Here is a 19,021-nt window from a genome sequence, read left to right on the forward strand (position 1 = left end):
TTTTATTCTAAAAGCTTAAAGGAACTGAAAACTTTTAAATGAATGGGATCAGATAAACTATTTTTCTCCATGCCATATTTACTTTCTCTTATTGTTTAAAGCCCCGAAACTCAGGTTTTTATATCGCTATATTTGTGTGACCAGTGGCCGAATTTAAAGAATTTGAGCGGCGGTTTAAATTTAAGCCGCGGTTTAAATATGGTTGGTTCTACTTAAAATTGTATCGAATGTTTCATGATTTAAACCGGCGCTTAATTTAAACCGGGTTTTGGCGGATTCAAACCGCGGCTCAAATTCTTTAAATTCCATCTCAGTGTCCGAATTATATAAATTTGAACCGCGTCTTAAATCCGCCAAAAACCGGTTTCAATTGAGCGCCGGCTTAAATCTTGAAACATTGAATGCAATTTTAAGTGAAACCAACCATATTTGAGCCGCAGCTTAAATTTAAGCCGCCGCTCAAGTTCTTTAAATTCGGCCTCAGATTGTATAAACATTAGATATTCAAAACAGAATTCATGATTTAAAATATCTAAGGTCTACGACATTGGGTTGCGAATATATGGGAATTAGAAAATCAGATTTTGTGGCAAAAATTCACTTCCTTAACTCGAGGGTTTAAAAGAACAGGAAACTTTAATTGAATATAATAGGATAAATAAATAAACAATAATAAATAATGTAATTTGTATTTTAAAAGCTTGACAAGTTTTGTAGATAGGAGACGGGTTCAGTAAGGATACAATAATGCCTATTTGTCTACCAAATGCCAAAGTGAAGGATAGAATGGTGAAAGCCATGGCTATTGGATTTGGACGACTGCGGGAGATGAGACAATGTCTGACAGATGACAGCGGACCTGATGTCTTTGCTCCCTGTGCAAAAAGATGGATCGGACCTAAACCTCATGATCAGTAAGTTCCAAGGAGTATGGAATACAATGGAGGAGGGGTCGACCCGGTCCGTCTCACCATATGATTATGCATGCTTTAATTGCTGAACTGTTCGCCATCTGGAAAAGAGTTTTGTTAAAGGTCGTCTTTTTATTTTTCAAATGTGGTTTTTATTTTAAAAAATTACCTTAGTGTTGCCAAAATTTTTGCATTCCTAAAAAATTCTTTTATTTTGTCTTTTAGTCTACTTTTCATCTTGTATAATGTAGACAATGACCTATTCTAAAAACAAACACGCGGCGTTTGTACATCGATCAGACAGTTATAGGTCATTGTACATTACACACCAAGAAAAGCTAAATAACGCAAAGCAAAGACATATTTTTTACTAAAAAACCACAGATAAAAATAAAAAGACAACTTTTGAGAAATCTCTTTTCAAAATTGAGTACCGTCTGTTTAGCATGTATAATCGTATGGTGAGGCGGACCGGGTCGACCCCTCTTCCATTGTATTCCATACTCTCTTGGTAAGTTCCTAAACCTGCTTCATTTTAAACTAAAGTAAAGTATTTGACGCATTTTTGATAAAAATGCTCAAATCTACCTTGCACCAGTTCTAAAATTTTCTTTGATACAATTTTTCTTTGATACAATTTCAGAGTATAAAAAAAAACTAGATTGTTAGCCTTAAATCAAAAATTTTTGATCTTTGGATAATCATGTGTTTTTAAAAAAAACTGAATAATCGACCTTTCCTGAAGACCTGTGTGTTTTTTTATTCGTTATAACTAAATGAGTTTCGATTTTTCAATTTTTCTTTTATAAATGTTGCTTCTAAGTTGCTACTGTATATTTTTTTGCGAAAAGGTTTTGACATTTTCGATGAAATAGTTTCATCCTGACAGTAGTAAAATAGTTTCATCCTGACAGTAGTAAAATAGTTTCATCCTGACAGTAGTAAAATAGTTTCATCCTTTTCATCCTGACAGTAGTAAAAGCACAAAAATGTTTTGAATTTCTAATATGCAACCTTACTCATACTTTTGCATAAAATCAAATAAAGAGGCTACAAGGGCGCAAGATCGTACCAGTAGTTTCCTCATGCTCTATTTTCCAATCTTTATATCTGTCCTTTCCACCTTTGATATTTCAACCTGTGTATATTCTAAAAGAATAAGTAGTTTAGGTTTAAAATATCAAATCTACAAAACATTTTTGCCACATTTAAAAAATATATGTACATAATTTTTATTGTTTATGTTTTCAGAGAGAAAACTAAGGATAATAAAGAATATTTAAAATATCATCAAGCTGTTCCTGAAGGTAGGTTAAATAATTTAAAATTTAGTAAATGTTAAATTTGAGATATCTTTTAAATGTTTTTATATCTTAAAGGGACAGACAGGCTATGTAAGGTAGTTAAACTGAGTATGCAGTGTTGTGGACAAATTCTTTAGGATTCATTTAAGACATATAAAACGTTTCCAAGATGTATATATACTGAGTTTGAGTGCATAGTCGTTGGGTGGGTAAGTTTTCAGAATCGGTTTTTTTTAAATTATTAAATAACGACGACGAAAAATAAAGTAAAAGTTTTAAACTAATTAGATGTTTAGAAACATATTTCTCAATAGAAATTTGTCAATAAATTAATTATTTCGTTTTCATCATTATATTGAATTTCTTATTTTCTATGAATTTTTTCGCAGATGTCTACAAATTCTTCAAATGTCGTCTTTTCAATAAAAATTCCAGAATATCTGCTGAAAATATTTGTGAATAATCAGAGATTATAGAAACTAATGATTGAATAAGATTACTTATTTTCGATGATAAGATTAATTTTTTTTATTTTCTCAACCTGTTCCTAAACAACTAATTAGTTTACTGTTGAATTTTGCTAACATTTCTTTGTCGTCGTTATTTAAAAATGTTTTTTAAAAATTCTGAAAACGTATCCACTAAAAAGTAGAAGTTTTGAACGTGGACTTTGAGCTCAAACTCAGGATTTACAGATCTTTAAAAAGTTTTATATGTCTCAAATTAATCCGAAAGTAGTTTCCACAACACTGCATACTCAGTTCAACTACCTTACTTATGTATGGCCTAATTCAATTTTCTTGATTGATATCTCGGATTTAAAGATAAAGGTTATTAAGCTGAAAAATCGGAATGTAACACTTAATTTATTTATCAGTCAAAGATGTATTCACATTATAGAGGTCAGAAGTTTCGTATTCTTGATCCATATTAAAGGGACTGTATGTGTAATTTCAAGTGACCCTGCAAAGAAAAAGGGCATTGCCCAATTTATATTGGTACCCTTGAAACCTTTGACTTTTTGTCGAGTGAAAAGATCTGTTTAAACCTGGAATCAACTTGAATTCCTCTAAGACTTGGCCTGAGGCCGAATTTAAAGAATTTGAGCAGCGGCTTAAATTTAAGCCACGGCTCAAATATGGTTGGTTCCTTTTAAAATTGCATCAAATTTTCAAGATTTAAGCCGCTGCTCAATTGAAACCGGTTTTGGGGGATTTGAGACGCGGCTTAAATTCATTAAATTCGGACACTGTACAGAATAACCCCAACGCAATTCAAAGTATCGACTGTTTTACGTTAACAACAGTTTTCAAATTTTGTCACTTTAAGATATATAACAGCTCTTTTAAGATCGACCAATCAGAATTCACAAAATCATCTCTCAGCCAATGAGAGATTAAAAAAATACGAGTCAGCTGTTTTTCAAGGTTTATCACTGATCATCGCTTCAAATTAAAAGTTCCGACCTGTTCACAAAACCTTTAACTATTTGGGTTGGAAATGTCTGTAAACATGAATTGGTTTGTTTATAAATGATATATTTAGAAAACCAGGATGGAGTTTTTAATTGTGAAAATAACCTTCCTCCTCCAAGTTCATTGGATCAAGTTTGTGTCAAGTTTAACCAGAAGGTTAGAAGCTGGAAACTCTTGTATTGAGATATTTAAATCAATGCTCCTCTTTTTGTTAATCCGGAGATTAAATAACCCTTTATTTAATATCCATGAAAGTGTCTCAAATTCAACCAATCAGAGTTTCGTTTGCAGAAACCGAAAACCCAATCGGAAGCCGTGAAATTTTTCACATAATCAATGAGAGAACTCTCATTGGTCGGAACCCAGCATGGATATCCAAAAGAGAGGATTAGTAAGAAAATCAAAAGTGGTCACAGTGGATATCGAGATCAAGTGAACGGTATAAAGGGTATCCCAGACAAGAGGTTCCAGCTCTGATCAAATAAAAACCAGTTTTACTTGGTTTTCTTCTAATTCGGTGAAATTATTAAATATTTATAAATTGTGTTCATCATATGTTTAGTTGAACTCCAAAATAATCCTAAAATTGAGTAAAATAGCAAGGATAAAATCATGGCCAAAATAATTCAAAAATACGATCCAGCAATTTAACTCATTTTTTACAATATCAAGAAACATTACTTTTCCTGCAGAATTTTAAAATCTAAATAACAAAATCCAAAATAAAACTTGTATCAGATTTAAACGCATTTTATGACTGTCATTGTATTTTCAAGTGACCCTCCATGAAGAGCATGCCAGATTAACATCGATACCATTTAAGCTTTTAATTATTTGTTCGATAATGTAAAAATAAATTGTTGATTTTCTAGCTGGAAAAGTGTTCAATTCTCACAATTTCCTTCTTTATGATACTGAAACAGAACTCCGTTCAAGACTCAATTTTTAATTCTTCATTTATTTTTGATTATAAGCTGAACTAAGGTTTTAAAGGTACCGTTGTCCATCATACATGCTAAGAAGGGTCACTTGCAAATACGTGTACAGTCCCTTTAAATGGTTTTATTTTAGACTAGCTTGGGCCCCACCGCCATGCCAAGGTTACTAAAAGTTACTTCCGTCGTTTACCCGCACTTGAACTATTTTACCGGAAAACTAAATATTGACTATTAAAGTCTATCTACTCGACCTCCCGTTTCCCCAATTAAAATTTGAGGCAAATCGGTCCGGGGTTCCTGAGTTATTATCGGACAAACAAACAGACAGACAGACAGATATTACAACTTTATATATTTGAAATTTTCTAGTTGGTAGATCTTCAAACCCGGCATAAGAATAAAGAACTGTTAACTCAAGAAGACAGAAAACTTCTTTCAGTGTACTCTATTACAAAGGTAAGTTACATTTCGTGTGAAGTTCCATATATTAGGAAATATACAATCTATATAATATAACAAGACAGTCGTATATATGTTCCCTACAGCCGGTCAAACGGCTGGACCGAATGGGTTGACATTTTTTGTGGACACTCATGAGTAGCGTGGGGGTGACATAGTCTAAAAATTTCGAATATTTGTTTTCAATTTTTTTTTCCACGGGCAACGCCGGGCCTTCAGCTAGTAAATATTATTTTAATAATATTTACTATAAAAATTATGAAATTTTCTTAAAGATAAATAGTCATAATAAAGAAAGATAAAATCTTTTAAAGCAAAATCATTTATAGAAAACATATTCATATGTTTTCTTACGTTTATGGGTCCAGTGTTTGAATTTAATAAATTTGAGCTGCGTCTTAAATCCACCAACAATTTAAGCCGCCGCTCAAATTCTTTAAATTCGGCCTCAGGCAGTGTATTTTTCTTTGACAAATATTTACTTACCACCATTAAAGAAATTATTAAAGAAATTATTAAAGAAATTATTAAAGAAATTATTAAAGAAATTATTAAAGAAATTATTAAAGAAATTATTAAAGAAATTATTAAAAGCAAGATAAACAATTTATTTTTCTTAACACTGTATTTAAAAGTGTTAAGTCGTCAGGAAAGTCCCATTTGTTTACGGGTATATAAATTTTTTATAAATTTTTAAAATATTTTTCAGGAATCTCTCCTCCTACCAACCAAAAACTTGACGCATCTGCTTAAAGAAAAGAACCTCTCCCATTGTTTTCCAACAGGTTCAGCATCTAAAATGTTTAATACAAATAATGATATAAATAAGAAATTTTAGAGTTGGATCCGGATGGGTTTGGATGGTGTGCCACGTGTAAGCTAAATGCATCAAGAAATGAGTCTGGATACTGCGATCGTAAGCTTTTTATATATATTTTTTTCATTAAATAATAAAATCTTTTTTTCATTTCAGCGGATCACAACGGTAAGATTCAGGAACTTTCATCAGATGAGTAAAGTTTTTATTTTTAATTTACAATATTTGAGAATTGGAATAGAAATAAGAAATTGACGTGGAAGCAGTTTGTTTACAAAAATTGTTTGAATTAAGATTGTTTGTTTAGAAAATTAAACTTGATTTACTTGTACTTGATTATGTTTAAATTACCATGTCAATTGTTTTAAACTAATTAGAATATTATTCATTATTCAACCTAAATAAATCAAAATATCAGGTTAATGTTATTTTTTGTTTTTGTAGTTTTACCTAATCAACAGGAAATAGCTATACCTGAACAAAATAAGGTAAATGGAATAAACACAGGAAAAAAGGGATTGCATATGCTTTTGGGAAAAAACATATGCAATTCTTTTAAATACAGTGAAAACCACCATCAAACTGGAGAAAACGACATTAAAACAATAATTGAGTGTATTTAATGTTGTTACAAAGCAAATAATTCACGGGCAGCCGTAGTACATTTGAATTTCCGAGCCGGGTCAACCTTTCCGGTCCCAGTTTGTACTGTACCTAGCTCTATGGGCTGGTGGGCTGGACTAGCCGGTGCAACAAGATTGACGCGATCAGACTTTATGCTTCATATAGGTTGAATTTACGTTTACTAAAAGGGCAGAGGTGCGTGAATTATACTAGAAACTTATTAAATCACTTTTTAAGGGAAATAAGTTTGTTTACACTTCACATTACTATGTCTTATGTTCATTAGACTATTTAAAGTCATAAATTGAGTTTCAAAGTCGTCTTCCTATTCCAGATTTTACTGGTTCTCACTGTAGAAACATAACTAAGTATTTCCGCTCAAAGATGTTTCTATAACAATCGATACTTTCTGTAGGAAAAAAAGACACAACTTTTTGCCAGAAAGGAATTATAAGTCTTTGCCTAAAATTCAATTTTTTATCCCTATATATTTGCAACCTGATGGTGCAAACCTTTGATATTTCAGCCTTAGGTTGTTTGATCAACCAGAACTCATAGTTTGAAATATCTAAGGTTACGACATCAGGTTGCATAGATATAGGGATTAGAAGATTTGATTCTGTGGCACTGAGACTCTTCTCCCTAACCAGGTTTATCTGACAAAAAAAATGAAAGACTGAAAGAATTTATCATGGCTTTTAAAGCAGCAAGATCATTTCGAATTTTTTTGTTTTTGTGTAAGTATTTATATTTTTGTTCTTGTGTAAGTATTTATGTTTTTGCATCAGGTTCTTACCAATAAATATACTTATTAGTTTGAGGCAAATGAACATTTAACATCGAACTTACTTTCAAGAAATTAACGCTGGGATTGTGATGTAACGTCTCTCAATTGCAATTAGAAAGGACTAGCCGGTGCAACAAGGTTGACGCGGTTAGACTTTATGCTTCATAAAGGTTGAATTTACTTTTACTAAAGGGGCAGAGGTGCGTAATTTCAAGTATACCTCCATGTAAAGAATGCCCGATTTATATCGGTTCCCTGAAAGCTTTCTCTAATCAAGAATTAGTTAGAACTGCAGGAATTTAACACTTTTTGAATCAGAAAAACGATGTTTGATCAGATCAAAGTTTCAAGGGTACCTTTGTTAATTGGACTTACCATCTTTGCTTGGAGAGTCACAGCAAATTACGCTTACAATTTATTTATTTTGATTTAGGGTTGGGGGTTCTGCAATGAAAACTGTAATAAAATGTAAGTATAAGGTACAGTTCATAAGTAACGAAATATATCTTTGCAACAAACTCTGATTTTTTAATCCCTATATCTTTGCAACCAAATGTCGCAGAGTTTAATTAACAACAGTTTATTTTATCAGGTCGAAAAGATATAGGGATTACAAATTTGAATTTGTTGCAAAGGCTCAATTTCTTCCAGGGGTTCTTCTGATAGAAAAAAACTTATACTTTTATTTTTAACACCTAATACATTTCAAAATTGTCAAAGTTGTTCGAAATTATGAACAAGTGTTTGTAATTATGAACAAGTGTTTGTAATTATGAACAAGTGTTTGTAATTATGAACAAGTGTTTGTAATTATGAACAAGTGATCGAAATTATGAAGACATGTTTGTAATTATGAACAAAATATTCAAATTTTAGATAATTGATATTATTCAGGACTAAATTTTTTAAAGATTAAGGCTACCTGAAAAGAAATTAATTAAGTCTTTGTCACAAATTTTCTAGTCCCTATATCTTTGCAACCTTATGATGTAAACCTTTGATATTTCAAACTTTAGCTATTTGATCTATCAGAATTCATAATCTAAAATATCTAAGGACTCCGACATTAGGTTCCAGATATATAGGGATTAGACAATCAGAGTGGCAAGAACTCAATTCTTTTAAATTTTCTAGATCACTTGCTGACAATTTAAAAATGACTAAACTGAGTATTTTGTCAAAGAGACAATGCGACGGTAAGTTCATTTTAAAAAGTATTTAAAAGTTTAATATATAAAAAAGTTTAATTTTTTCAGGTGCGTTATCAGGTGAATAAGTTTAATGAGATAGAAGAGATGTAAAAGTAAAAAAAATTGAACCTAATTTAATGAATCTAAGTCGTGTCTCAAATTCGCCAAAAACCGGTTTTAATTGAGCACCAGCTTAAATCTTAAAACATTGAATACGATTTTAAGTGGAAGCAACCATATTTTAAATTCGGCCTCAGAGCTCTGAATTGTTTAGTCGACTTAGTTGAAAAATGAATTTAGATAGTTTAACCGCATACTTCTCGTAAGTAATGAATTATTTTTATTTATTATTTTCATCAGGAATTGATGCTTTGCCACAAACTCGAGGTTTCCAATCCCCATATCTTTTCAACCTGAAGCTCAAACTTAGATTATGTGATCTGACAGAATTTATATGTTGTTTTAAATATCTAAGCTTTATGACTTTGGGTTGCAAAGATATAGGAATAAAAAATCAGAGTTTGTTGCAAGAACTTTGACATCAGTAAATAAATGACTTAAAATTATAACGGAGTCAACTTGTTTAGTTTTCCTCTAAATTAAAAGGCATGACTTATGACCCTTAGCTCATTCAAATGTTCTCACATCTAAAAATTATTCAAAAAACTTTAAAATGCTTGAAATGTTTGACTGCTAATTCAAAAATCAGTCTTTTTTTGTAAATTTTTCCAGAATTTTGTGATTTTATTTTAAAAGAATTGTATTCTGCAGTTTCGTTCGTAACACTCAACAAGAATTTTCTCAAGAGTAATTTTTTCCATTTTTACAAGTATCATCTATTCGGGGTTCACAAGTACTTTAACCCTATTCATCCTGGGGGGGGGGGGTTCAATTTCAGCCCACCCCTTATCGTTCTTTTTGCGATAACTCTAAAACTATTTGAGCTAGGAAGATCAAAATTTCTGACTTTTATAACTAACTAGCTGGGCTTTTATACCTACTGCCTGAGTCCATTGCAGATATACTGCTAAATACCTTATTTTACCTATACCATACTAAAACTATATTTAGACCTACTTCTAGTCATTGGATTTCAACATTTTGTATCTGTTTGGAAAAGCCTATAACAAAAACAACCAGATTGCACAATTTTTGTAAATAAATTTTGCACAGAGGCCTTTCAATTGGAATTTGCACATTTTAAGATTTTCTTGAATACACATTTAGGTTTTAAAATTTTGCACATTTGAATTCAATGGGTCAAAGGATTTTCAAAAATGTATAATTTGTTGCAATTTGCGCAATTTTTTCTTGCGCATTTTTTCCTTAATAATTATTTTTCGCATTAAATATTTGGGGTTTTGCAAATTTGCCTCTGTATTTGCAGATTATTGAAGTAGAGCCCAGGGCCTTTCCAAAACCGTATCGAGTGTTACAGATTTGTATCACAATAAGAAAATAGAAGGAGGGGGTCCCTCCTCCAATGAACCAGTCATGAAACCAGACGTCAGGATAAATAGGGTTAATGGGATTGAAACGTAATTTCAAGCGATCCTCCATTTTGCATTCACATAAATATTCATATTTTTATTTTATTAGATATAATTATATTTTTATGTCTTGAAATAATAAATTATCATCTAGAAAAACAGGAATTTCTCAGAAAAAGTTAATTGTTGTGAATAGGATATGCCACTCTATAAAATGGAGGGTTACTTGGAGGGGAGTAGAGGAACTGGTTCACTAGATGGACTGTAGGCGTAATTTTACTAGACTCTCCATATTTAGAGTTGCATGTCATATTTACAACGGAACCCTAAACTTGAATCTGATTTACGATATATCACGGGCAGCCGTAGTACATTTGAATTTCCGAGCCGGGTCAACCTTTCCGGTTCCAGTTTGTGCTGTATGGGTAAATAAAGCAGACACTCAATAGGACTAGACGTTGCAACAAGGTTGACGCGGTCAGACTTTAGGCTGAATTTACTTTTACTGAAGGGTTTGAGGTACGTCATATACTAGGATTTCAAGCTAGAAAACGATGTTAGTTTCCAAATTATCAATCAGATTAAGGGTTTAAGGTTACTGTTGTGAATCAGACATGTCCCTCTTTAAAGGGAGTATCACCTAAAATTAGACGACAGTCCCTTTAATTAAAATGATTATTTGTATACATGTTGTGAAAGATCTAATTGTTGAGGTAAGTTCTTGGTAACCTGGTGAATGAGAAGATGAATATTCTAACTGTAAACTCCAGGGTTGAACTCTGTGCTGCTCATCTTAACAAACTCAACCTTACAGTCTTCAACTACACCCAGGAGACAGATAACAGTAATATTATATATTATAAAGATTATAAAGATTAAACACATTAAATAGATTATACAGATTATACAGATTAAATAGATTATACAGATTATAAAAATTATACAGATTATATAGATTATACAGATTATAAAGATATACAGATTATACAGATTATACAGATTATACAGATTATACAGATTATACAGATTATACATATTATACAGACTAAACATTTTATACAGATTACACAGATTAAATAGATTATACAGAATAAATAGATTTTACAGATTATAGAGACTAAACAGATTATACAGATTATACAGATTAAATAGATTATTCAGATTATACAGATTATAAATATTATATAGATTATACAGATTATACAGATTATAAAGATTATACAGATTATAAAGATTATACAGATTATACAGATTATGCAGAGTATACACATTATACAGATTATACAGATTAAAGAGAGTATACAGATTATACAGAGTATACACAGTTTACAGATAGGACAAGAAATGTAGTTAGAGGATTGCACAGATAGAACAAGAGATTTAGTTGAAGGATTATACAAATAGGCCAAAAGATGTAGTTTAAGGAATATACATGTTACGCGAGCCATGCTGCGTGTAGAAAGTCTGCTTGTCACCCCTGGGTATTTCTGAGGTCCCCCTGAAGAGCTGTACGGAATGTATTGTGAAAGAACTAGTTTAGGAACTGTTTACAGTCCGACTGCGCAGACGCAAGATTTCTAGCGGAGTAGTAGTTATATTTATATTCAGTATATGTTTATTCGTTTTGCAAGTATTTTCCGTGTTCAGAATTCTGGGATCACCGTGGTAATTATTTTATATATATCTATGTTTATTGGTTGATTCTAGTATGATTGATGATTGTGTATTCGTTTATTGGTTCCTAGCCACAGTTTTTTAATGCCTGAGTGGATTATTTGTTATATGTGTATGATTTTCACTCAAAGCTTTTTCTGTGGGTTTATTAAACTTGTTTAGATTGAAGGCTCAGAGAAATAAACGTTCGGAACCTTACTATCTTCCTTTTTATTATGACGAGCGTTGAGAGAAGGGAGTCTTACGATCCAATCCTGAGAAATACCACACGGTACATATATTAGGTCTTTAGGGAAATCGCTAAGTAGCGAAACAATACAGATAGGACAAAAGATGTAGTTGAAGGAATATACAGATAGAACAAGAGATGTAGTGGAAGGATTATACAGATAGTACAACAGATGTAGTTGAAGGATTACACAGATAGGACAAGAAATGTAGTTGAAGGATTACACAGATAGGACAAGAGATGTAGTGGAAGGATTACACAGATATAACAAAAGATGTAGTTTAAGGATTACACAGATAGGACAAGAGATGTATGGAAGGATTACACAGATAGAACAAAAGATGTAGTTTAAAGATTACACAGATAGGACAAGAGATGTAGTGGAAGGATTACACAGATAGGACAAGATATGTAATTGTAGGATTACATAGTTCTGAAAGTTATGTAGTTGTAGGATTACAAAGGTAGAATAAGAGATGTAGTTGAAGGAATATACAGATAGGATAAGTGATTTGGTTGAAGGATTACAGAGATAGAACAAGAGATGTAATTGAAAGATCACACAGATAGAATCAGAAATGAAGTTGAAGGATTTACAGATAGGACAAGAGATGTAGTTGAAGGATTACACAGATAGGACAAGAAATGTAGTAGAAGGATTACACAGAAAGGGCAATATATGTAGTGGAAGGATTATACAGATAGGTCAAGATATGTAATTTAAGGATTACACAGATTGGACAAGAAATGTAGTTGAAGGAATATACAGATAGGACCAGATATTGGAGGATTACACAGATAGAGCAAAAGATGTAGTTGAAGGATTACACAGATAGAACAAGAGATGTAGTTCAAGAATTTCACAGATAGGACAAGAGATGTAGTTAAAGGATTACACAGATAGAACAAGAGATGTAGTTAAAGAATTACAGAGAACGAACAAGAGATGTAAATGAAAAATCAAACAGATAGATTAAGGTTGAAATATTACACAGATAGAATAATATGTGTAGTTGAAGGAATATGCAGATAGGACAAGAGATGTATTTGAAGGATTACACAGATAAAAAAAGATGTTTAGTTGAAGAATTACACAGATAGAAAAAGATATGTAGTTGAAGGATTACATAGTTTGTTAAAAACTAGCATCTAAAATATTACATTTTTAATTTCAGGTTTATTATTTGTAGAATCTTTTATTCAGGAAATGACTTTAGTTTGTTTGATATGAAGAATGGGTCGAAAAATAAAAAGAACAAATTTTTTAGGTAATCTGAGCTGGAAACTTTTGAATGGTGGATATCGGGATTAATGCTTGATCCACTCTTTTTCTTAATCTCCAGATTAAATATTGCTTGTTCTCCTCTTTTATTTAATCTCCAGATTAATTAACCGATCGGGATTAAGAATTTCTCATTCTAAAGTTTTCAGCTGATCTTATTTTCATATTAGAAAAACTTGTTTTTTTTCACAAATATATTTTCAGTTTTTAATCGGCAAAAAAATTTTAAATTTATGATTTCTGGAAGACTTCAGTTCAATCTACAAAAAATGTAAATTAAAAGTTTTTTTTTAAGAATTGGAATAAACAAAAGCATCAAACTTATATCCTGACTGCCATAAAAAGTTGCATAAATTTTAAAGACTGAGTCCACTTGTAAATGTCACAACGCCTTGGCCTTTTATCTAAGCTCACAAACTTACTATTTTACCTCACGAACTTCTATTTTACCTCACAAACTCACTATTTTACCTCACAAACTCACTATTTTACCTCACAAACTTACTATTTTACCTCACAAACTCACTATTTTACCTCACAAACTCACTATTTTACCTCACAAACTCACTATTTTACCTCACAAATTCACTATTTTACCTCACAAACTCACTATTTTACCTCACAAACTCACCATTTTACATCACAAACTCACTATTTTACCTCATAAACTAACTATTTTACCTCACAAACTCACCATTTTACATCACAAACTCACTATTTTACCTCACAAACTCACTATTTTACCTCACAAACTCACTATTTTACCTCACAAACGAACTATTTTACCTGATATACTCACTATGCACTACTTCTTTGAAGCCCTAGAAATGAACATGTTAGAACTCTAGAGCACTTATTTTTAGTTTTAGTTTTTTTAAGAAGTTTTTTGGCAAAATTCTCATTGATTTATGCTCAAGAGCTTGCAACATTTGGATCACGATCATCGAAAGCTATTTTTTCAGGTCCAAAAGGCTTGATAACACCAATTTAGGAGAGTTTTCCTCGAAAACCCAGCTAGTCATTGGTGGAAGTGACACATGTCAAGGTTAAATTTACATGTATTTAAAAACTGAAATTATTTTTTTTTTTTAAATATTAGCTTAATTCTACATAATTTGCTTACATAATAAAAAGATATATAATTAAATAATTGAATATTGAATAAAAAATAAAATTGATTAATTCAAAAAAAGATATTGTATGCCCTAATACAAATTTTTTTAAGAAAGTACTGTGTAATTCATATCTTTTTCAGTCCGACAAATTAAGTAGATTTGTTTTGATATAATCAATCAAAGTTCACACACACAGTCGGCTTTTTATCAATAATAGCTGACAATTTAGTCGTGTTCACATAACTTTGAAATTAAAAGTTTCGGTCTCACACTCACAGAAATTAATTAATTAAACCGGTTTTCTACTACAGGAGATAGTGGTGGACCTCTGTGGGTAGAATCTGATCTTGAAACTCACAACGGGAACTTGTCTAAAGTTGGTGTTCTCGTGGGGATAGTCAGGCACAATTAGCAAATATATTATTTAGCAACTAAATTTATAATCCTAATTTTAAAATTAAAAAATTCAATGTTTTCATTAAATATTTCAAGCCTATACAATATACCCCTTTTAATGTTTCTTAAACACTCCATTCAAAATTAAATATAATTTGATAATTATAAAATAGTCGCGGAAAGGGATGTGCGATGAGAAACTATCCTGGAATATATACAAGGGAAAACAAAAATATTTTAAAATCTAAAAGAATAATATTGAAACATTATGTCCAAAGAGAATAGAATATATATTAGAGTGGAATTTAGACAATCCCTCGGTATGAATTTTTTCAGTCCCTTTCAGCCCGAAAGGGAGTTCAAAGTGTACAAATCATGTAAATGTTCACAAATTATATGCAGTAGAGTACATTTATACAATATGTTCCCTAGACTATCCATTTCAATTTCAAATTTTTTAAAGCTGTTAAATAAACTTTATAAAATGAATTAGGTGAATAAAAAAATATCATTTGATTTATAGTTATAACGGAACATCATCGTTTGTAAAGTGAAAGGCATAGAGTCAATGTGAAATGATCATTGGTCAATTATGAAACCAGCCTATTTCATAATTTGGTTTTCTTTTAATATTAATTTTAGATTTTCTGTAAAATGATGTTCCAGGGCCCAAAAGGTTATATAGCACAAATATGTAAAGTACACCTGCAGTATGGAAACAGTACAACAAAATGGCCATTTTACACTTTTTTCTAGTAAATTCCACTCTAATATATATTCTATTCTCTTTGATTATGTCAGACTAATGAATTTACACTGAACTATTATGAATCTCTGGATTAAACGTTGACTTACATCTAATGCAGATCTACGGTTTTATTTAATTCCTCCTCGATATCCTGTTTTGGTCATACCCTGCAGGGATAACTTGAATTTGAAAGGACCCAGCATAGATATCACATTCAAAATTGCCCACATTGAATATCGAGATCAAGCCTTTAAGGGAGGCTGCATAAATACGGTTTTTATTAAAAAGGATAAAATTATCACCAAACATGTACGTGCAGTACAATCACTTATAATCTCTGATGTCAAGAAAGTTTATTTTATTTCAACATACTTATTATTTTAAGTTTTGTTTTACATAGAGTGAAAAGTGTTTGGAAGTGGGTTAGACATTATGCTGATAAAGAACAGGAATATGCTTACAGATTCATACCATATCATATTGTAAGTTTTTATACAGGGTGTCCCACGAAACATGACAATAGGAAGACGACTTGAAAGTCGTCTTTGTTATTTGAATTTATTTGTGACATTTAGTCTTCTATCTACTTTAACATGTGTGATTCTTGAAACAATTATCACATAATTCTCCTAGCCCTGGCATTTCCAAAAAGTGGTCTGCGTTTTTTGTGCTTTCAATATTACCTGAGATATAAAGAGTTTGGTTCAGATTTCAATTTTGTTAAATAAAAGCAAAATTGTCGAAATCTGAACGAAATTCTTCATATCTCGGGCAATATTGAAAGCACAAAAAAGGCAGACCACATTTTGGAAATGGCAGGACAAGGGAAATTTTGTGATTATTATCTCTAGAAATTTACTTCTAAAATTAGGTTGACAAATAAATGCAGCAAATTATATCAAAAATCAAGACGACATTCAAGGCGTCCTGCATACTGCCATGTTTCGTGGGACACCCTGTAGTTTACGGCATACTCACTTCATGGAGAATATTATTATTGACGTGCTGTAAAGTAATCATCGTGCTATAATTTTAAACTAGCGGTATATTTTAGCACAAGGCTGTAAAGTTTCGATTAATTACGGGATTTTCTTCAGATTTTTAATTTCTCTTTGCTAGAAAACATATTATTTATATCTAGAAAAAAACATTTCATTAAGAAAAGTACGCAAACAATTCGTAAATTACCTTTAACACTTTATTTTTGAAGCAACGTGTTATCAAGTGTTTGTACAAAAATAATCCAAAAAATCTTAAACCTTCTCGATAATGAGAAAATTTCTCAATGGATTTGTTTCCTCTGGCTCCATCAAACTCCCTTTTTGTATGTGCAATGATGAGTTGTTTAAAATGTAGTGTATGGTTTTGTTGACTTTTGGTGGATTTTCTGTCATATTTTGCGGATTTTTAAAAATTTAGCATAATATTTTACAGAAAATATCAATCATAAATTAAGATACTTAACAGTTAACACGCAGTGCAGATTTTAGATTTGTTATTTTATGATAGCATAGAGGTAGACTTAAAAAGGTTTTAACTAAGTTCCACGACTTTGAACCTGGCGGTCCCTCTGGTCCAGTGTGTTCTGTACAAAAACGTTTTTACAATTTTCGTATATTCATCAATGTAATCAGAAAGACTACATTAAAACTTAAAAATGTTTATAGATTAAAATTCATGTTTGTTGCTACCATTTTACTGGAATTCAAAGATGAAAATAATTTTATCTCGAAGATTACCGGAAAATACCAAAAAAAAAAATCCTGAAGCATGAGATTGATGTTCTAGCAAGGATTACAGAGAAATGATTGATTGATATTTGTTTAGCAAGGATTACCGGGAAGTGATTGTTTGATATTTTCTAGCAAGGATTACCAGGAAATGATTGTTTGATATTTTCTAGCAAGGATTACCTGGAAGTGCTTGTTTGATATTTTCTAGCAAGTATTACCAGGAATTGATTGTTTGATATTTTCTAGCAAGTATTACCAGAAAGTGATTGTTTGATATTTTCTAGCAAGGATTACCTGGAAGTGACTGCTTGATATTTTCTAGCAATGATTACCTGGAAGTGACTGCTTGATATTTTTCTAGCAAGGATTACCTGAAAGTGATTGTTTGATATTTTCTAGCAAGGATTACCTGGAAGTGACTGCTTGATATTTTCTAGCAAGGATTACCGGGAAGTGATTGTTTGATATTTGTCTAGCAAGGATTACCAGAAAGCAATTGTTTAATATTTTCTTGCAAGAATTTCCCGGAATTGATTGTTTGATATTTTTTAGCAAGGATTATCCGGAATTTCAGTATTTATATTTCTAGCAAGGATTTCTTGGAATTGAATGATCAATATTTTCTTGCAAGAATTTCCCGGAATTGATTAATTAATATTTTCTAGCAAGGATTACCCGGAATTGATTAATTAATATTTTCTCGAAAGGATTACCCGGAATTGATTAATTAATATTTTCTAGCAAGGATTACTTAAAAGTGATCGATTGTAATCTTTACCCAGAATTGATCAATTTATATTTCTGGCAAAGAATTTACCTGAATTAATTAGTTCATGTTTTCAAGCAAGGATTACCCTGAATTGATTAATGATTAATTTATATTTTCTAGCAAGGAGTATCCTGAATTGATTAATGATTGATTTATATTTTCTAACAAGGTTTGCCCTCAATTGATTAATAATTGATGATGTTTTCTAGCAAGGATTACCCTGAATTGATTAATGATTGATTTATATTTTCTAGCAAGGATTACCCTGAATTGATTAATGATTGATTGAGGTTTTCTAGCAAGGATTACCCTGAATTGATTAATGATTGATTTATATTTTCTAGCAAGGATTGCCTGGCGCTCCTTTACCCTCGGACCTAACCCAAACCTTCCTCATATCTCCATATTGCAGAAAAATAAATGTAAATTGTCTGAATTAATTACATTTCTTAAAATTTCTCACATTAAAGGGACTGTAAAGGAAAAATGAAATGAAATGAAATATAAGACATCTATCTGATGTTCCTGTCATAAGAAATTAATATTAAACCGTGCCAAATTTATACGAAAATTCATATATGTGCAATTTTGAAAACGACGATATCCCACAGGAGCCTGAGAATCTCCTGAGAGCTCCTATTATAATTTTTTAGTTTTTATTTTGCATTTTTAATAGATATAATTGATAATATGATTACATATAGTCCGCCGTATAGTCCGTATTAAGTCACCAGAACTTCAGCTAATGGCAGTGCAGTATCGTTATCACGTGATACAGACGGAAATCACGTGACCAGTATAGTTTTATATCAATTTCTTTAGACAGGAACATCAGATAGATGTCTTATGTGTATCGTTCAACGCCTGAGATTTTTTAGGTTTCACCCTATACCCCCTTTCATTTTTCCTGTACAGTCCCTTTAACAATCAGATAATATAAAAATCAATAACTGGGGAAAAAAAAGATTATATGAATTCTTTCCTAGATTACAGAGGTTGCTCAGGAGAAAAATGAAAGATAGCAGATTTAATTTTAAATTTGATAAAGTTGGTTATTTGTAAAATAAAAGTATTTTTGAG

General features: G+C 31.2%; 1 protein-coding gene across 3 annotated transcripts in view; it reads left to right on the top strand.

Moving 5' to 3' along the window:
- The window catches only part of LOC111718292 (uncharacterized), a 28,090-nt gene extending 9,069 nt beyond the window's left edge, over window positions 1-19,021 (top strand). For 2 of the 3 annotated variants that reach the window (XM_023493839.1, XM_023493841.1), the window contains exons 9-27: window positions 718-914; window positions 2,163-2,218; window positions 3,761-3,846; window positions 4,998-5,084; window positions 5,797-5,872; window positions 5,917-6,003; window positions 6,061-6,072; window positions 6,349-6,392; window positions 7,749-7,783; window positions 8,450-8,511; window positions 8,572-8,583; window positions 10,714-10,839; window positions 13,103-13,166; window positions 14,143-14,225; window positions 14,607-14,697; window positions 14,865-14,912; window positions 15,840-15,921; window positions 18,286-18,363; window positions 18,928-19,021. In XM_023493839.1, the coding sequence (XP_023349607.1) occupies window positions 718-914; window positions 2,163-2,218; window positions 3,761-3,846; window positions 4,998-5,084; window positions 5,797-5,872; window positions 5,917-6,003; window positions 6,061-6,072; window positions 6,349-6,392; window positions 7,749-7,783; window positions 8,450-8,511; window positions 8,572-8,583; window positions 10,714-10,839; window positions 13,103-13,166; window positions 14,143-14,225; window positions 14,607-14,697; window positions 14,865-14,912; window positions 15,840-15,921; window positions 18,286-18,363; window positions 18,928-18,963 (1,362 nt within the window). In that variant the 3' untranslated portion in view covers window positions 18,964-19,021. The remainder of the gene's footprint in view (window positions 1-717; window positions 915-2,162; window positions 2,219-3,760; window positions 3,847-4,997; window positions 5,085-5,796; window positions 5,873-5,916; window positions 6,004-6,060; window positions 6,073-6,348; window positions 6,393-7,748; window positions 7,784-8,449; window positions 8,512-8,571; window positions 8,584-10,713; window positions 10,840-13,102; window positions 13,167-14,142; window positions 14,226-14,606; window positions 14,698-14,864; window positions 14,913-15,839; window positions 15,922-18,285; window positions 18,364-18,927) is intronic. The other variant, XM_023493840.1, reaches the window with a different exon arrangement.

Source organism: Eurytemora carolleeae, unplaced genomic scaffold (genome assembly GCF_000591075.1).
Source record: "Eurytemora carolleeae unplaced genomic scaffold, Eaff_2.0 scaffold36, whole genome shotgun sequence".
NCBI lineage: Eukaryota > Metazoa > Arthropoda > Copepoda > Calanoida > Temoridae > Eurytemora > Eurytemora carolleeae.